The sequence below is a fragment of the Halyomorpha halys genome, unplaced genomic scaffold, assembly GCF_000696795.3.
Source record: "Halyomorpha halys isolate HHAL.00 unplaced genomic scaffold, Hhal_1.1 Scaffold56.1, whole genome shotgun sequence".
Taxonomy (NCBI): domain Eukaryota; kingdom Metazoa; phylum Arthropoda; class Insecta; order Hemiptera; family Pentatomidae; genus Halyomorpha; species Halyomorpha halys.
In genome coordinates this window covers 520,908-537,704 of record NW_027115012.1, presented here as the reverse complement: position 1 = coordinate 537,704, position 16,797 = coordinate 520,908, and the positions used below count along the sequence as shown (strand labels likewise).

At 29.7% G+C, this 16,797-nt stretch overlaps 1 protein-coding gene across 4 annotated transcripts in view; it reads left to right on the top strand.

Annotated features, from left to right (window-relative positions):
- Window positions 1–199: 199 nt before the first annotated feature.
- Window positions 200–16,797, top strand: part of LOC106692420 (tubulin gamma-1 chain) — a 20,129-nt gene continuing 3,531 nt past the window's right edge. For 3 of the 4 annotated variants that reach the window (XM_067052119.1, XM_014438365.3, XM_014438367.3), the window contains exons 1-10: window positions 200–365; window positions 1,309–1,421; window positions 3,912–4,001; window positions 5,033–5,179; window positions 5,286–5,422; window positions 7,995–8,189; window positions 8,285–8,396; window positions 9,599–9,730; window positions 11,088–11,270; window positions 12,610–12,822. In XM_067052119.1, coding sequence (XP_066908220.1) covers window positions 317–365; window positions 1,309–1,421; window positions 3,912–4,001; window positions 5,033–5,179; window positions 5,286–5,422; window positions 7,995–8,189; window positions 8,285–8,396; window positions 9,599–9,730; window positions 11,088–11,270; window positions 12,610–12,822 — 1,371 coding nt within the window. In that variant the 5' untranslated portion in view covers window positions 200–316. Of the gene's footprint in view, window positions 366–523; window positions 681–1,308; window positions 1,422–3,911; window positions 4,002–5,032; window positions 5,180–5,285; window positions 5,423–7,994; window positions 8,190–8,284; window positions 8,397–9,598; window positions 9,731–11,087; window positions 11,271–12,609; window positions 12,823–16,797 lie in introns of those variants that run through there. The other variant, XM_067052120.1, reaches the window with a different exon arrangement.

Here is a 16,797-nt window from a genome sequence, read left to right as displayed (position 1 = left end):
ACTTATTTTAAGTTTTGAATAAAAATAAATAGTAATCTTCCTCATTAAAATTTTACGATCTGGAATTATAGATTAAATATATATTTAAAATATAAATGTCCTTTGGAGAAACAAAATTGAATTATCCAATTTTTGAAATAAGAGATTGGCTGTAATGATTTCTTGGCGGTTTAATTGTTTTGTTTTTTTGTGATAACAGTGAGTTTGGACTTGACTCAAACGTGTTAAGTCCAATTAATCAATGAAGTTCTCCAATAATTATTTAATTAAAGTCCTCATCTTGTACAGAACTAGTGTGTACAAATAATCTTCCAAAATGCCTTGTGAAATCATAACATTACAATTGGGCCAATGTGGAAATCAAGGTATCTTCACTGTTATCTTTTGAAGATATGTTTATATGTGATACTATTTTTAGTTTTAATTAATATGTTTTTTTTTTAGTATGTGTTTATCTCTAATATCTCAAATTCATTACATCATGTAATCATATTTTTATTTATAACCTTACTTTTTATTGATTGTTTTCAATTTCATGTCACCATTGCTTTGTGGTTTTAGTTATTATTTATTGTAATAAACTTTTGTTTTTTAATGCACTGATTGTGTTTATTTGATTCTATTTTAAGTTATGCCCTGTGAGATTATTACTTTGCAACTTGGTCAGTGTGGAAATCAAAGTAAGGTTTCTGGTCCTACCTTTTTATTTTGTTGTTTAAGTATCACTCAATATTAAGATATAATGGTTAGTATTCATATACTAACAGTATATAGCAGGTAAAAGTATACAAGTGTCACTCTCAACATTCCATTGTGGTCTTTTACTCATTTATTCACTATTGTTTAATTTTATTAATCCTTTTGCTAAGGTTTCTTTCTGTCATCATAAATTTGCCCAAATGCAAATCACTATAGTTTTAGGTTATGACTGAAAACATTTATAGAACATATTCTAAAAATAAAACCATATTCTCTTAGCACACTTATAATAGCTGCATGAGTGAATACATGCCCTCTGCCATGACGGAGTGACAGTTGTGAACTAGTTCCCTATATGCTTTCTTTGACAGTGGTAGAATTTTATAGAAGTTTTTTATTTCATATTGATTGTAATCCAAAGATAATACTAATTACTGGGATTCATTTGTTGACCATCTTTAAATTACTCCAGTCCAAGATTTACTTCATGTATCAAGTAATTAAAAAAACTTATTTGTTGTGCCTTAAGCAAAGCCATGATGAATGTACAATCATTACAGACCGTGTTTTGAATTTACTATATTTTTTTCTCAATTTCTCTGTTAACAGTTGGTTTTGAATTTTGGAAAAAACTTTGTTCTGAACATGGTATCAGCTCCGACGGAAGATTAGAACATTATGCCACAGAAGGAACTGATCGTAAAGATGTTTTCTTTTACCAAGTAAGTACTTTTTCTTGTGCTATTGCCCATGAAATTAAAGTTATCTAAAAGTGTGGACTATACATTTAGTTGAATATAATTGAATAATCTGATAAATGTCTGGTATGTCGACTCAAATAACTCTCCTTACCATTTTGTCTATTAAGACAAATAATAATTGCTTGCTGTATTTTCATTTATACTAGTCTGATTCAGTTATAATTTTTTTTTTATCTTATGTGATTGATAAAGAATTAGTTCAAGAGATAAGGAAGTGGCCCAAAGAATTGGAAGATATTAAGTATGGTCAGACAGTGTTCCTGGGAAGAAGAGAGGTGACAAACAGACTAAAATAGCGATCTATATATCGATCTTCCTTCCTATCCTACTCTTCTGAATCGTGGACCCTCACCTCAAAACACAGGAGTTAATTTCAAAACTTAGAAATGAGGTATCTGTGAAAAATAGAAATAACAACATGGAGAGATAGGGTACAGAAAACCACCATACGGGCTAATATTGGCATCAGACCAGCTGGGACCATTCTGGAGGAGCACAAATTAAGATGGTTTGGATATCTTCTTAGGATGGATCCAAATAGAAGCGCCAGGAAGACTTACGAGACCTGCAAGGAAGGGAAGAAAGGCTTTGCATCCCCTGGGAGGAAAGTGTAAGGGAAGTAATCAGGAAGTCTAGAATGGATTGGAGTAGGAGAAGAGAGAGACATTTAAGCCAGACATGCGGGATCCTCACACCGCACAGTGGTTCAAGAGGGAATGACTATAATGATGATGGTTAGTAAATTATCCTTTAAAGGAGCATCTAAAAAGTTCACAGAGATTTATAGATTTGGAATCAGTTAAGAAATTAATAAACCAAAAGTGAACTGGTTTCTATGAAGAACAAAATAAAATTCTTTCAAAATAGTATTTTTGCTAATATCAGTCCAATTTAAAAGATTTTGTTTTCTTGAGAATTCATTTACGTTTCGAGTACCTGTTTGTTAATACCATTTTTCCTTGAAAAGTTGAAGACTTTATACAAGTTTGATCAAAATCACTATTGCTGTTTTTGGGCTTTATTGTAGAGAAAAACATGTTTTTTGCCTATTGCAGGAACAGCCTGTGTTCCATGTTCGGCCTCTGAAGCCGAAATCCTTAAATCCTTAAATACACAGCATACTTAAATCTAGTCAGACAATTTTCTAAATCTTATAAAATATAGGCATAGTCAAGTAAACTTATAATATATAATAGTAATATATGATTTTCTTTTGTTTTATCATTTTTGTTCTTTTATTTTTTCTTTCTATACAATTTTTTTTTTTTATCATTTTTTCTGTTTTCCCTCTCTAACATACATAAAATAAAATTAAAACATAAAATATAAATAATAAAAATTTTAAATAAATTACAAAACAAGTAATATATTTTGATATGTATTGATGTATTAGCAATTATTAATATTATAGGGGTCTTTGCCATGTGTCTTGTCATACCTGTATCGGGTATTCGCCTGCAGGTATACAAAGGCACTTCGCAGATGGTTAATGGACAGCTGAAAGGGTCCTGAGCATATCTATTAAAAGCAGGTCTTTTGCTGGCTTTGTGGGTGGGCAGGTCAATTATAAACAAAACTTGCACTAAACACAGATTAATTATGTAGCCTTGATACTGATGGATTACTAAGAAAATTCTGAAATCTGATTATTAAAGAAAAAGAGATACTGGGAAAGTGCAGAGGAGGTTACATGTGTTCTGTTATCCTGTGTGTTGCACTTTTTTCTTGGGGAGGAATGGCAAAATAATGGCCAAATAAGCTTGCTGTTTATCACGAATCTTAAAAAGATTATCTAAAAATCCTTACTGTTCGATACAAGTGTCAGTCGGTCTGATATTGTAGGAATCTTGAAGATTGGCTTTTGATTGATGACTGTAATTCTGATTGACTTTGTAGGGTCTTTCTTTTACTTAAAGAAAGTAAAAAACAAACATTCTACAATATCAATTCAGAAATTCTACTTCTTATTTTTGAAAATTTAATAATATTGTTTTTAAATCTGGTATCGACTATGTGTGAATTGAATGAATGAGGAAATGTAAAATGAAAAATAATTCATTTTGGGTGGGATCATTCCCTGGGAGTGATGGGACAGTGATTGAGAATCAAAGGTGTAAAGTGTGTTAATTAAATTTAAATTACACACAAATTGCTTTAAAACAAAGCAGAAATAAAAAAATAGAAACTGCATTATATGTGTAATTTTTTTTTTCAATTTAAATAAAAAAATGTTATTGCAGGATGTACTAATAATAATAATAATAATAAGCATTTCTAAAGAGATTAGAAACCAGAGCTGATGGTTTCCTTCTATATCCTAACATTATTCCAATTTAAATTTATCTTATATAATTCTTATTTTTATGATCTTGTGATTTTGAGTTCAATCTTTTATTATATCTCATTTTATCATTTTAATTGAAACATGTTTTAATTTTTATTTCATTTTAGGCTGACGATGAGCATTATATCCCTAGAGCTGTTCTCCTCGATTTAGAACCAAGGGTTATCCAATCTATTAAAAATTCTCAGTATGCAAAGGTATTTTTTTTTTTTTTTTTTTGGCAAATTATATAATTTCTTAAGTGTTTTATATTACTGTTTTAATATTTATGTTTGTGCTGCTTTGGTACATTGATCTTTATGATTTATAGTTGTAGCATTTTACTGATTTTAAATAGAAATTAATGATTTTTAATTGTAAAAAGGAATACTAATAGAAATAAACATGGGAGCATAAAGATTCTTTGTAAAAGTATTTATAGTTGTCTATACAAATAATATGAAGAAACTCAATTCTATTTGGACTAAACTGTCATACATTATTATAAATTTAGTTTTAAAAAATGCGTGGTCAACACTTTCCTCACCACATATACCGATGAGATGTGTGCTATCACTGAATGATAGCCAGCAAAGTGTATCCCAAATTCTCCTTTACCACATCACAGCCCTTGCAAAATGGTGTTAAAATGCCAATAGATGACTTCAAATCACCTTTACCCTTTGTCGTAAATCTACGACTTCCTGTCCTACAGTATCCGCTATCTAGAACTACGTCTGGACAAAAGATTAACTTGGAATCCCTATGTAAGACTGAAAAGACAGGAAACTGCTTGTAGATTCAAATTATTACAAAGCTTATGGATAAACTGTCTAGACTTCCTATTAATTACAAAAGACTCATCTACATGACCATATTAAGGCATATTTTGACATGTGGAGTTGAACTTTGGGGATCCACTAAACCATCGAATTCCTTATCCAATTCAATCCTTAAATCATAAATCCTCTATGCTCCTTACTTTGCTGCAGATAAAATCATCCATAAAGACCTTAATGTTCCATATGTAACCGATCTAGCCCGAACCAGATATCAATCCTTCCATTTTAAACTCCCTAACCACCCCAAAACACTAGTTTTTAACCATGCTTCCTCTTCTATTCCTGACTGTATTTCTGAGATTTAATTTTTAATGACCAGTCTATTCAATGTACACTGTCATTATCATTATTATTAAGATATTTATCCTGTTTTTATAATAAATAAATTAACATATAATTTATTGTAGCTCTACAATCCTGAAAATATTTATCTATCAAGAGATGGTGGAGGCGCTGGGAATAATTGGGCGTCTGGGTATTCACAAGGGGAGAAATTGCAAGAAGAAATATTTGACATAATTGAAAGAGAAGCTGAAAACAGTGATAACCTTGAGGCAGGTGCCAACCAATGTTCTTTGTTTAAAAAAATATAAATTTGTTAAATTTTATATTAATGTGCAAAATTAATTTACTATTTATGTTGTTTTATCGTTTCTTTAGGGATTTGTTATGTGCCATTCGATAGCTGGAGGAACTGGCTCTGGAATGGGTTCTTATCTTCTTGAGACAATTCACGATAAGTTCCCCAAAAAATTGATCCAGACGTACAGTGTTTTTCCGAACCAAGATGAAATAAGGTGATACATTTTTGTGAGAAACTATTTTTTCAACTATTAGTTAGGCGGAAGATTTTATTTTTCAAATATCTTCCCTTGAATCAGGAGTGGAAGAGGGTAGCACATGGATCAACTTTTTTAAATGTGGACTAGATGGTTAGAGGGGCGCAGTCAGCAAATAAACATGAACAAACTGAAAAAATATATTTACTTGTGCCTCATTTTTTGTTAAATAGTTTTGTTTATTTATTTGCTGACCGCACCCTCGATCATCTCCACATTTTAATCTATGGTCAACTCATTATAAGTTTCAATTTTTGTTTAAATACTATCATGATGAATGTCCATTATACAGGGTGTCCTATAAGTGAGTTATATTGTGGGAGCAGAAGGAATAAGAATAAGAGGAATAAAAAGCCCATATGACCCATAGTCTGATTCTCAACGGTATGGGATAAAAATTAAATTTTGTGTTTTAAGCTGTTATCTGTGGTTTTTCACAGAAAAATTCAAACGAATCTACTTCAAAGCTATCTTAAAAAGAATTTAAGAGGTGTCAAATTAAGGATAAGAAAATTTCCTATGAATGTAATGGGTTGGATCTGCCAAAAAAATGTCCCATGATATTATGTCAAAAATTAAAGATTAATATTTCTAAAACTTTTTGGACATTTGAAGTAGCTATTACTCTTCATTGGCTTGGCTGTTATTATCGCCGATCTCAAAAAAACTTTGTCATTTATTAAGCTTTAATATGGTGCAAAACATTTACTTAGATCTTGAAAAGATTTTTTTTTTCATATCTCCTTATTTAGAATATGTTTGATTATTTTAATTATTAAAAATTTTATATTAGTGACAACAATATGTTATTATTAGTAGTATAAGACTAATAAGGAGAAAACAAAAATGTAATTTTAAACAGATGTTTAATCAAATACCAGATGATATACATAATATATAAAATATACAGTTAAAAAAGTACAGGAGACGTACATAAAACAAAAAAACAATACAGGAAAAAAAGAAAAAAAAGAAGAAAGTAGAGATTAAATAAACGTCTTGAAAGAATAAATATAAATAAAAATAATAATAATGATGTTAAATGATAATAAATGAGCAAAGAACAAATCAGGACCACCTACCTGTTCAAAGCAAAAGGTTGAACAAAAGGCGACAATAAAGCGGAAGCGTGGAGGAGTGGGGAAGAGGTGGCCAGCCGTTTAACGGCTATATTTCTATTTCAAATAGTTATTTTTACATATAAACGATTTTTGGTATGTTTTATGTGATTTATCATTTCAATATGTTTATTTGTATTATTAAACTTAAAAGCAAGCTAACCAATTTTAATCAGTAAAATATGCTGTCACAAAATATATCATGCAAAGCCAAGATGGCGGCACGAGTCCTGGAAAAAGTTCGTTAATTCGCAGCCATGTTGAGCAGATTCAGATATTTTAAAACTTTATTTTAACTTCCCATCATAATTGAAATTACAGTAAATTTAAGAAAAAATATAAGTCAAGAAGTAGTGCTAAAGAATAATATTCAGAAAGTAAATCATTCACAAAAACCCTGAACTGTTGTGCTACAATCGATGATTACATGGAATATCGAGACAGGTTTTGGTTTTTTGGAAGGCATTAGTTACTTAGGCAGGGGCAGGGAATGATGTTTCCTGGATGAGGATGTCCTCATCATCTTTGGTCCAGCTCAAAGGAGACATCAAATAGTCACCCATGAAGAAAAAAGGATTCTTTTTTTGGATCGCCAAACAACATACTTCGGTGGATGAGAAGCGAGTTGAAGACTTTTAGAGAACCAAGGTTTTGTTTACTGAAAGATTGCCCACAATCTGTGTTAGTTTGTTGAGAAAATCATCAAAAGAAGATTCTATAAGATTGGTTAGTTTTGTTATACCTAAATTTAAATACATGTGTAAAAGAGATATTAATTTAATTAAGTTTTAATAGTAAAAGTGTATGTTTCTGATTGCCTAGAAACCTACCCTGAGATTAAGAGTCTTATTATTATTTATAATAAAATTAAAAATCTCATATTTATTTAATATTAAATCTTTTATTTGACCTTGTCATCTTCTAAAACTATACCTTGGATATGAGAATTAAGTTAAAACTATTAAAATCACTTTTAATTTTATAATTAATTTCAATTATTACAACATATATACTTAGAGAGGACTGGTGAACGAAGTTGCGGGAGGCCTTGACTCTATAAGAATTGTAGCGCCACAGATAAAAATGATGATGACATATAAACTAATACAATTTTTAATTATGTATGGACTTTCTTTTGAGTTTTTTTTTTCATTTTGTTTTTAATTCATTGCCCATTTAAGGATGTGAGTAAGCAAAAGTAAATTTATTTGAGTTTTTCCGAGAATAACCACGGGTAACAGCTAAAACACAAAATTTGATTTTATATGATAGCATTTAGGATTGGACTATGGGTCGTATGGATTTATTTGTTCCTCTTAAGGTATAGTATTTGCTCCCACAACATGATCACTAATTTATGGGACACCGTGTATAACATTATTAACAATAAAATTAATTTATTTCTGATGCAGTGATGTGGTAGTGCAGCCATATAATTCAGTATTGACCCTAAAGAGGTTAACCGAATCTGCCGACTGTGTGGTAGTCCTTGATAATACAGCATTGAACAGGATTGCGACAGACAGGCTTCACATTCAGCAGCCAACCTTCTCCCAGATCAATGGCCTCGTTTCGACGATTATGTCTGTCAGTACCGCGACACTAAGGTAAGATGATTTAATATTGTAGAATTTGGCTTGATTTTTACTGTCTAGAAACATTTTAAAAATTTGGTCTTTCTATTTTGTCATTTTTTTTTTAGGTACCCTTCGTACATGAACAGTGATTTAATTGGTCTGATTGGTCCTCTTATCCCGACACCTCGCCTCCATTTCCTTATGACAGGATATACACCTTTAACGGGCGAAAAAGAGGTATGTAAGTATAGGTATTTACTCTCAAAAGTTGCTTTATTTATTGATGTAGAGGTACATTTAGATAGATAAATCAGTAGCTCTGTCCACCTGAACCAAGATAAAATGTTGTTTAAAGCGAAGCAGTGTCCTTGACCAAGTGAGGGGTCTAAACCAAATCGGATTAGAGCCCTCTATCAATCCCTGTGGAAGTTGGTTCGCTAGCTCTTTTCACTTACTACCAAATTTATAAGCTTTGATCTAATTGTTAAAGGCTCCTCAACTTAATTTTCTGTTTTTATGCTGTATTTGTTGAGTTTATGCTAACCTATAAATTTTTTTAAATATTTATGTTGGCTGTTTGCTTAAAAATTTGAGAGGATAAAGCAAACCTCCACTTTAAATTGTCTTGACCTCCACTAGGCCCTTTTTTATTGTTGTTATTGTATTTGTATAAAAAAAACAAAAAACAGATAAAATAAAATAAAATTAAAAAAGAAAGAAATAATTTGGAGATTACTAATGGTAAATAATGAAATCACAGCACTGTCTTTTACTGGAGAAATCTTTATTGTTGGATGCTTCAATATGATGTGAATTCTGTAAATTTCTTTTCTCAGTTTTCGGATTTCTGTATTATCTTATCAAGTTAACCTATAGCATTGAATCATACTCATGTACCTTTGTTCCCCTACTTCCTATAATTGTACATATTGCTCAATGGATTAGAGAAGTGTATAGTGTGTCGTAAATACAATTCGCATGTTCTCTTTCGGTGTAAACTCTGTTGATTTGGAATCAAAGGGTAATCGATGTAAAACCTGTTGATTTATCTTGCATCTTGATATTTTTATCTGTTTTTTGTGCTATATTAATGTAAAACTACATGAAAATATGTGTTCTTAAAAAATTGTGATGGGATAAGTTCATTCTCTGTAATCGCTAATAAACTTTCATGTCCCCTCATAAGCGACAACCGAGTGATATGCTACAATTGCGTTTTCCCCTCAGAGGGAACAACCGATTGCAAAGAGTTGAAAGCATGTTTGCCGAAAGTGTGTCCCATTGTAATGTTTTGTGTCTTTGAAGTAGTCTGTGAAACCATTTGAGTTGGTCAGGCCAGTACTATAGGATTCTATTTTGGAAACTTACAGTTATAACTTAATTAAATTTTTAGTCTCTTTTTTGAGTTTTTCTCTTATTATTTTTTATTCCTTTTTTAGGAGACATCTGTTATGAAAACATCCGTGATGGATGTGATGAGGCGACTCCTACAACCAAAAAACATGATGGTCTCGACTGAATTGGACAGGCTCGGTTCCCATTGTTATATTTCAATTCTTAATATAATTCAGGTAAATATATAGGTCACCAAAGTTTATTTATTTAGGAAAAGTTGAAGGTTTATTAAAATTAGGCATTTTAATCATATAAAAAATTTAACTACAAAACTTGACAGTCTTTAGTATTTTAGACTTTCCTATGATTGATATGTCTGTTTATCTGCCCATATGTGTGTAAACACAAGTAAAAATTTAAAATGCCATAATTTCATAGATTAAATTCAATATTTATGATTGAACTAGTCGTTAATCACATAATAGCAGTTTTAATTATCCTATCCTTCTCTCTTTCTCTCCTTACTCTCAAAATCGTTTTTATTAATTTATTTATGCCCCCAGTTTTTAAAGTCATTATTAGTGCTTTAACCATAAATTTTCAATTGATATAATTTAGAAATAGTTCGGGGGCTGTACAGTACCTGCAACATATTATCATATATTTTATACTAATATGACTTATAAATGGACATTGATCTGGAGCTATACAGAACCTGAAGTACTTGATCTTAAATTTTCTGTTGATATAACTTAAAAATGGGGGAGGTGCTATATAGTGCCCGTAATACCAGGAACAGTGACTGACAGACATCTTTTATTATATTGACTTTAACAAAAATATATATTAATAAAATATCACTATTTTGATTAATTTTTTAAATGTTCAAATTATAGAGCATAATTTGAATTCTGTCCCCCCAAAAAACTTATTTGTTTTAAGCCCCTAATGAATCGTGTCGATTTTGGAACTTAAGTTGTCCTTTTACCATTTTTAACTTTCAAAATATTATATGAGTTTTTGATTTATCTTTATTCATTTAATAATTACTACTCTATACATTTAATAATTTACATAAAATTGATCTCTATACATTTAGTTTTTGATTTTGTTACTTGATTTAAAACTATTGGTTGTTCTTTTGAATTAGCATGTTATTTAATTAAGACTAAAAGAATAAAGAAAACTAATACTCAAGTGAAGATTAAAAGATTTTAGACTATCTTATTAACTGTTTCTTTTTCTTAACTATTTGATACATGATACCATTTTGGTGATTTTTACTATCTTATTATATTTTGTATATGTTACTCGCAATTTTAGTTTATTGTCGGTCCAATACCAAACTGGCTTATTTGCAAATTTTGCTATCTTAGGTTTTGTTGCATTTTAATGTGGTTTTTTATTCTTTTTGAAATGGCAAAAAGACTTAATTTATTATGTGACAGTACTAATTAAAAATTAAGAATGATCAATTAACTTATATTGAAACTAGAAATTAGTTGCAACCATAATTTGAACACGATGATTGCAGACATTTTCAAATATGCCTCTTTAATTTTTTTTTTTAATATTATCATTTGTTAATATCAGGGAGAAGTTGAAGTTACCCAGGTCCATAAATCTCTTCATCGTATACGTGAGAGGAAGATGATACAATTCATCCCATGGGGGCCTAGCAGCGTTCAAGTGGCGGTGTCGAGGAAGTCTCCTTATGTACATACTGCCCACAGGGTATCTGGCCTCATGCTTGCCAATCATACTAACATCGTCTCTGTAAGTTGTGATTTGAACCTCAGTAATTTGAATTTGTCATGAAAAATTTCTAATCTGGGTTTTGAATGGAAGTACAAGTTACAAGGTTACTTAACCCCTAGAGATTATCTGCCCTGTTGTGGAATAAGACAAATAGAATTTTATAAAATGAAACAACAGAGAAAATACACAAAATTAATTATTATAAACTTAATAAATCACATAAAAATCTTCTTTAACAAAATAAAAAAATATTTGATGTATAACAATAAATTATGACACCTGGGCCCTATTTCATAATGAAAGCTAATAGTATTAGTTCATAGTACAAGTGTAGAAACTAGTGTGGTAATAAGACTAATACTTATTTTTTTCATGATAGGGATGACTATTAGTGATATTACAGGAATTAAAAAATGCTAAAGTATAAGTTACTATTGTACAAGTCAGAGTAATCGAATTAAGACAAATCTACAAGACCAATAGTATTAGTTCGTACTTTATTAAGAAACAGGGCCCTGATCGTTGAAACTAATAATGTCTATTTATCTGACCTTTTAATGATGAAGGCTGTATATGTAGATGAACAATGACGGCTAAGTATGACTAGAAAATCACAGCCATAAGTAGACAGTGTGCAATGTGTCGTACGACAGTAGTTGGTGGTTGCTAAGAGACTTCAAAGCTGACTGGTATACACAAACATTAGAGAGGCAGACATTTTTAGATGCAGTATATTTTGTAAACAGTGCTTATGTCATTGTTGCAGCTTTGTTTACAATATACCATTACATTGCATTAATTACATTACCAAATTTAAATAAAATAAAATAATAGATTGATTCGATATTTAAATGTATACTCAAAATAAAAAAAATTGTTCAATCTTCAATATGAATTAAAGAAAAGAAATTAAAATAAAAAAACGTTAAAGTACAGTTTAAATGGGAAAAAATAGTTTTCAACTATGTATTTGCTAGTGTTTTACCCCAGTTTGCAGAGCTTTATCAGGGCTAAAAATGAAACCACAACTTAAAATATGTTGACAAGGTAGGATAATAAAATTACAATAAAGTAAACTAAGGTGGGGGTTAAAATTATGTAAATATAAGTGAAAAATTCTATAAATATTAACAAAAAAATAATTAAAATAAGATGTTTAAAAATAAGTATATATTAATAAAAAAAAAAGAAATAACTTACAGATTTAAAATGTACAGGAGATGTAACTGTTGAGAATCTGTTTTGGAAACAAATATGCTTGTATTTAATTAAGGATGCTTGTGTAGTGGTGTATATATATTTATATGTACGATTAAAAAGTATCTAAATTAATTTTTCTTCTCTATTTCTGTTCTAGTTGTTCAATCAAGTATTGTCACAATACGATAAGCTACGAAAGCGTGAGGCCTTTTTGGAACAATTCAGAAAACAGGCCATGTTTCAGAATAACTTGGAAGAGTTAGACATTTCCAGAGACGTCATACAAAATTTGGTCGACGAATATTATGCTGCGACAAAACCTGATTATCTCACATGGAGACCTGCTAACCTCTCTAATAAAGCTAATAAGGTAGTTTACTTTGTTAATTTATTTTTTATTTTTTGTGAAATTTTATTTTTACTTCTAAGAAAACAATTCTTGAAAAAAAAAAGTTTCATTTGTTCGTCCCAACAAGCATACTTTTCGAAACCTTTGAAGAAGTTGGATTCAAATATTTGAATTATTTTATGCATGTAGCTCAGACTATTGACTATAGAGACTTGGCAATTGTGTTGATATTCAAGAATTACTTTTTATCTTAAATAAAAGATACTCTAATTAATTATGAGAGATAGTTGACCGTGGATGACGTACGAGGAGAAGATGGTTGGGGGTGCGGTCAAAATGAAACACAAATAAGTTGGTGTAACTTATTTAATTGTGCCAACGTTTTGGCTAGAGTTTCTAGCCTTCTTCAGGGCTACGAACAGAACATGATAACCACAATAAGTATAGAAAATAAATAATAAAATATAAACATAATGACATAAAATGAATAATTTTACAGAATAGAATTAATAAAATGAAGTGATGAGAGAAGTGGGAAATAAAATGTAGACATGAGTAATTGAAAAAGTGAGTAAAATAACATAATTAAGGAAATAAAATAAAAATGAAGTTATATAATGCAAAGAAGTACGAACATATTAGTTATTAATATTTTAAAAATTGAAATATGGAAAGAAAAAGAAAATTGAGAGGAAGAAAATATATGTAACAATAATAATTGATAAAGAGATGAATAGAAAAAAAAAATTTATTTCCTGCTTCTCTCATCACTTTATTTTATTAATTCTATTTTGTAAAATTATTCATTTTATGTTATTCTGTTTATACTTTCTTTTTTTTTATATTTTTGTTTATATTTTCTATACTTACTGTGGTTGTTATCTTGTTCTGTTCTTAGCCCTGAAGAAGGCTAGAAACTCTAGCCGTTGGCATAATTAAATAGGTTACACCAACTTATTTGTGTTTCACTTTGACCGCACCCCCAACCATCATCTCGTACGTCATCCACGGTCAACTATCTCTCATAATTAAAAACAAATTAACTCTTTAATATAATGCATTGAATAGAAAATAAAATAATCGTTATTTGATACAATAAAAAGAGAATGTCACTGACAGGAGATGAAAGAATAAAAACTGATATGCGCATATCGAATAAAAAATAGACAAATCTTCGAATCTCTTCCAAGATGGCCACCATCGTCCAAACAGTGAAGGGCCAGTGACTATAAGGTGAGCGTTGGCCGCTCGCAATATTCTGCCCCAAAGACTCGGAGGATAAACTGTAGCAGTGAGTGGTTGAAAGCACCAGAGATCCTGTGCCTCAAAAAATGTGCAGTAGACTCCAAAACGGTCAGCCAAAATACACAAATACACAAATAAAAAAATATTATTTATTTGTGCCTATATTTCGACCTGAATTTCTGGCCTTCATCAGGGCCGAAAAAAAAACGAGATAACAACCTTACTTCAGATGAATATAAAATGAAAAAGAAAACAATAACAAACAGATGATACTAATAGAAGATAAAAGATAATATTGTAGAGGTAAGAATTATACAAATTAAATTATATAAAAATTATTAAAAAATAGTGTTTTTGTTAATAAAGAAATAAACATAATGAAAGATACAGAAGAAAATGTATTATTTAACAAAATATTTTATTTATAATCTTGAAACACTTTTTATGAGACTGGTTAATGTAGTATAAATAAATAATTTTAAATTTTATCCATTATAGTCTCAAAACTTTTTATTCTCTTTACAAGTCCGACGTTTCGGCCAATTCGGCCATTCTCAGAGACAATCTTAATACAATTTTTGAACTAAATAATTTAAAACACAAATGCAGCCAAACCAGCCGACAAGAATTCAACAAATAAACTATAAAAAAAAAGTGAACATGAAAAAAAAAATTAAAATTCGTTATAACAGGAAAATAGACGAAAAAAAGAAACACAACAACGAACCCAGAAAAAATAGCATGAAGGAAGGTTTTAAATTATTTAGTTCAAAAATTGTATTAAGATTGTCTCTGAGAATGGCCGAATTGGCCGAAACGTCGGACTTGTAAAGAGAATAAAAAGTTTTGAGAATGGATAAAATTTAAAATTATTTATTTAAATAATAATAAAATATGTAAGTAATGTTAAAAAATAATGAAAAAAAATTTAAATCAACATAATAAAAAGTATGAAAGAACAAGGAACATAATAAAAAAGTATATATAAAGTAATAAAGAACATAATAAAAAGTATATATATATATATTTTTTTTTCACACATTTCATTATCTTTAAACATAACTTTCATATTTTATTATGTTAATTTAGTTACTCTTCTGTACATTTTCTTCCACCCCTTTCATTATGTTTATTCCTTTATTTACCATAACACTATCTGTTTTTTAAATAATTTTTATATCATTTATTTTGTGTAGTTCTTACCTCTACAATATTATATTTTATCTTCTATTATTATCAACTACTATCTACTTAATTTATTGTTATGAAAATTTCCAAGATTGTATGTTATTATTTTATTTTTATGATTCTCTGACTTGAGTCGTTTTTTATCCCTAGTGAAGGTTACAAATTCAGATCGAAATGTCAGCATGAATAGTTAAGTTTTTTCATTTGTGTATGTTTGCTGACCGCTACTCCGACTATCTTGTCCTCATATCATATTAAATACTTAATTTTATTATATATTTTTTTCATACAGCCAGGTTTAAATTTTATTTTTATTGCCATTACTTTTACCATGGTTGGGGGTCGAAGTTTTTCATTTTGTGGGACCGTCACTCGATGAAAAAAGACAACGCTCCAGGCCGGATTCGAACCAGCACTGCTAATAGTAATCAAAATGGTAACATTGTGCCCAACCACTGAGCTAAGGGCGGCCCATATTATGTTATAACAATATTAAAATATTGGTCTTGTTAAATATTGAAATGTAAGCACTTAATCACAGCTCAATGGATGTTCTATCACCGCTGTCTTACCCAGTCAGTACAATAAAGCCAATAATAATGATGATTTCTGTTTAACTGGTTTTGTATTTGTTTCAAAGGTTAAATTTTATTATTGACAGTTCTTTCATATATATTAGACGATATATGTGAAGAATTATTGTATAGTAGACCAATGAAGCTTTAGAGAGAAGTGTCGACTGAAGGGAAGTTAAAACGAGGTTTATAAACTGATTTTGAGGAAAAAATTAACATTTTAACTATAAGCGTTTAATGATATCCATATGCGAAACAAAAACATACATTCCTGGCTGTTTTTAGAAGGAAAACTTCCCTCCTCCCTTCTTCTCCTCATAAGAAGCAGGCTTATCTTACCTAAAAAACATTTATTAATGGCGAGTAGGACAGTTTTTGAACAAAAAAAAAAATTATCTAGCTACATTGTAAAATTACCTGAATCTGCCTAGAACCGTTACTTCCTCTATATGACTAAGCCTTTCTTATGTTACTGTTAAAACATTCATTTATATCGAGTATTGGTCAGCGTATGGTGATAATATTGCAATCTCTCGAGATCATATACCAAAAATAATTAAAATCAACTTTACCTCTATGCCCCCAAAATCCCATGATAAGGGGCAGGTTCTTCTTTTTTTCTTCCAAGCCAATATGGTTCGACCAGATGGCAACATAAAGTAACATGCAGAAATGATAAACAAATGAAATTTATTAATTTCACTTTTGATTATTAGGGTGCTTTAGAGGCTGCTATGGTAGAATAGTACAGTATATATTTATCTCTAGGGATAAAACTAGTAATTCAATTATCAAAATACAACTAAATACAAAATACTAAAATTAAAATAAATTAAGATAAAAAAATTGAAAGAACTTTTGAATTGAAGTGAATATTAATGTTACGAATTTATGATAAATAAATAAATAATACTGAGCTAATGAATTCGTAATAAGTATGTCGTTAACTTAATTAAAAATAAGAATACAATATAACTAAATGACTAAT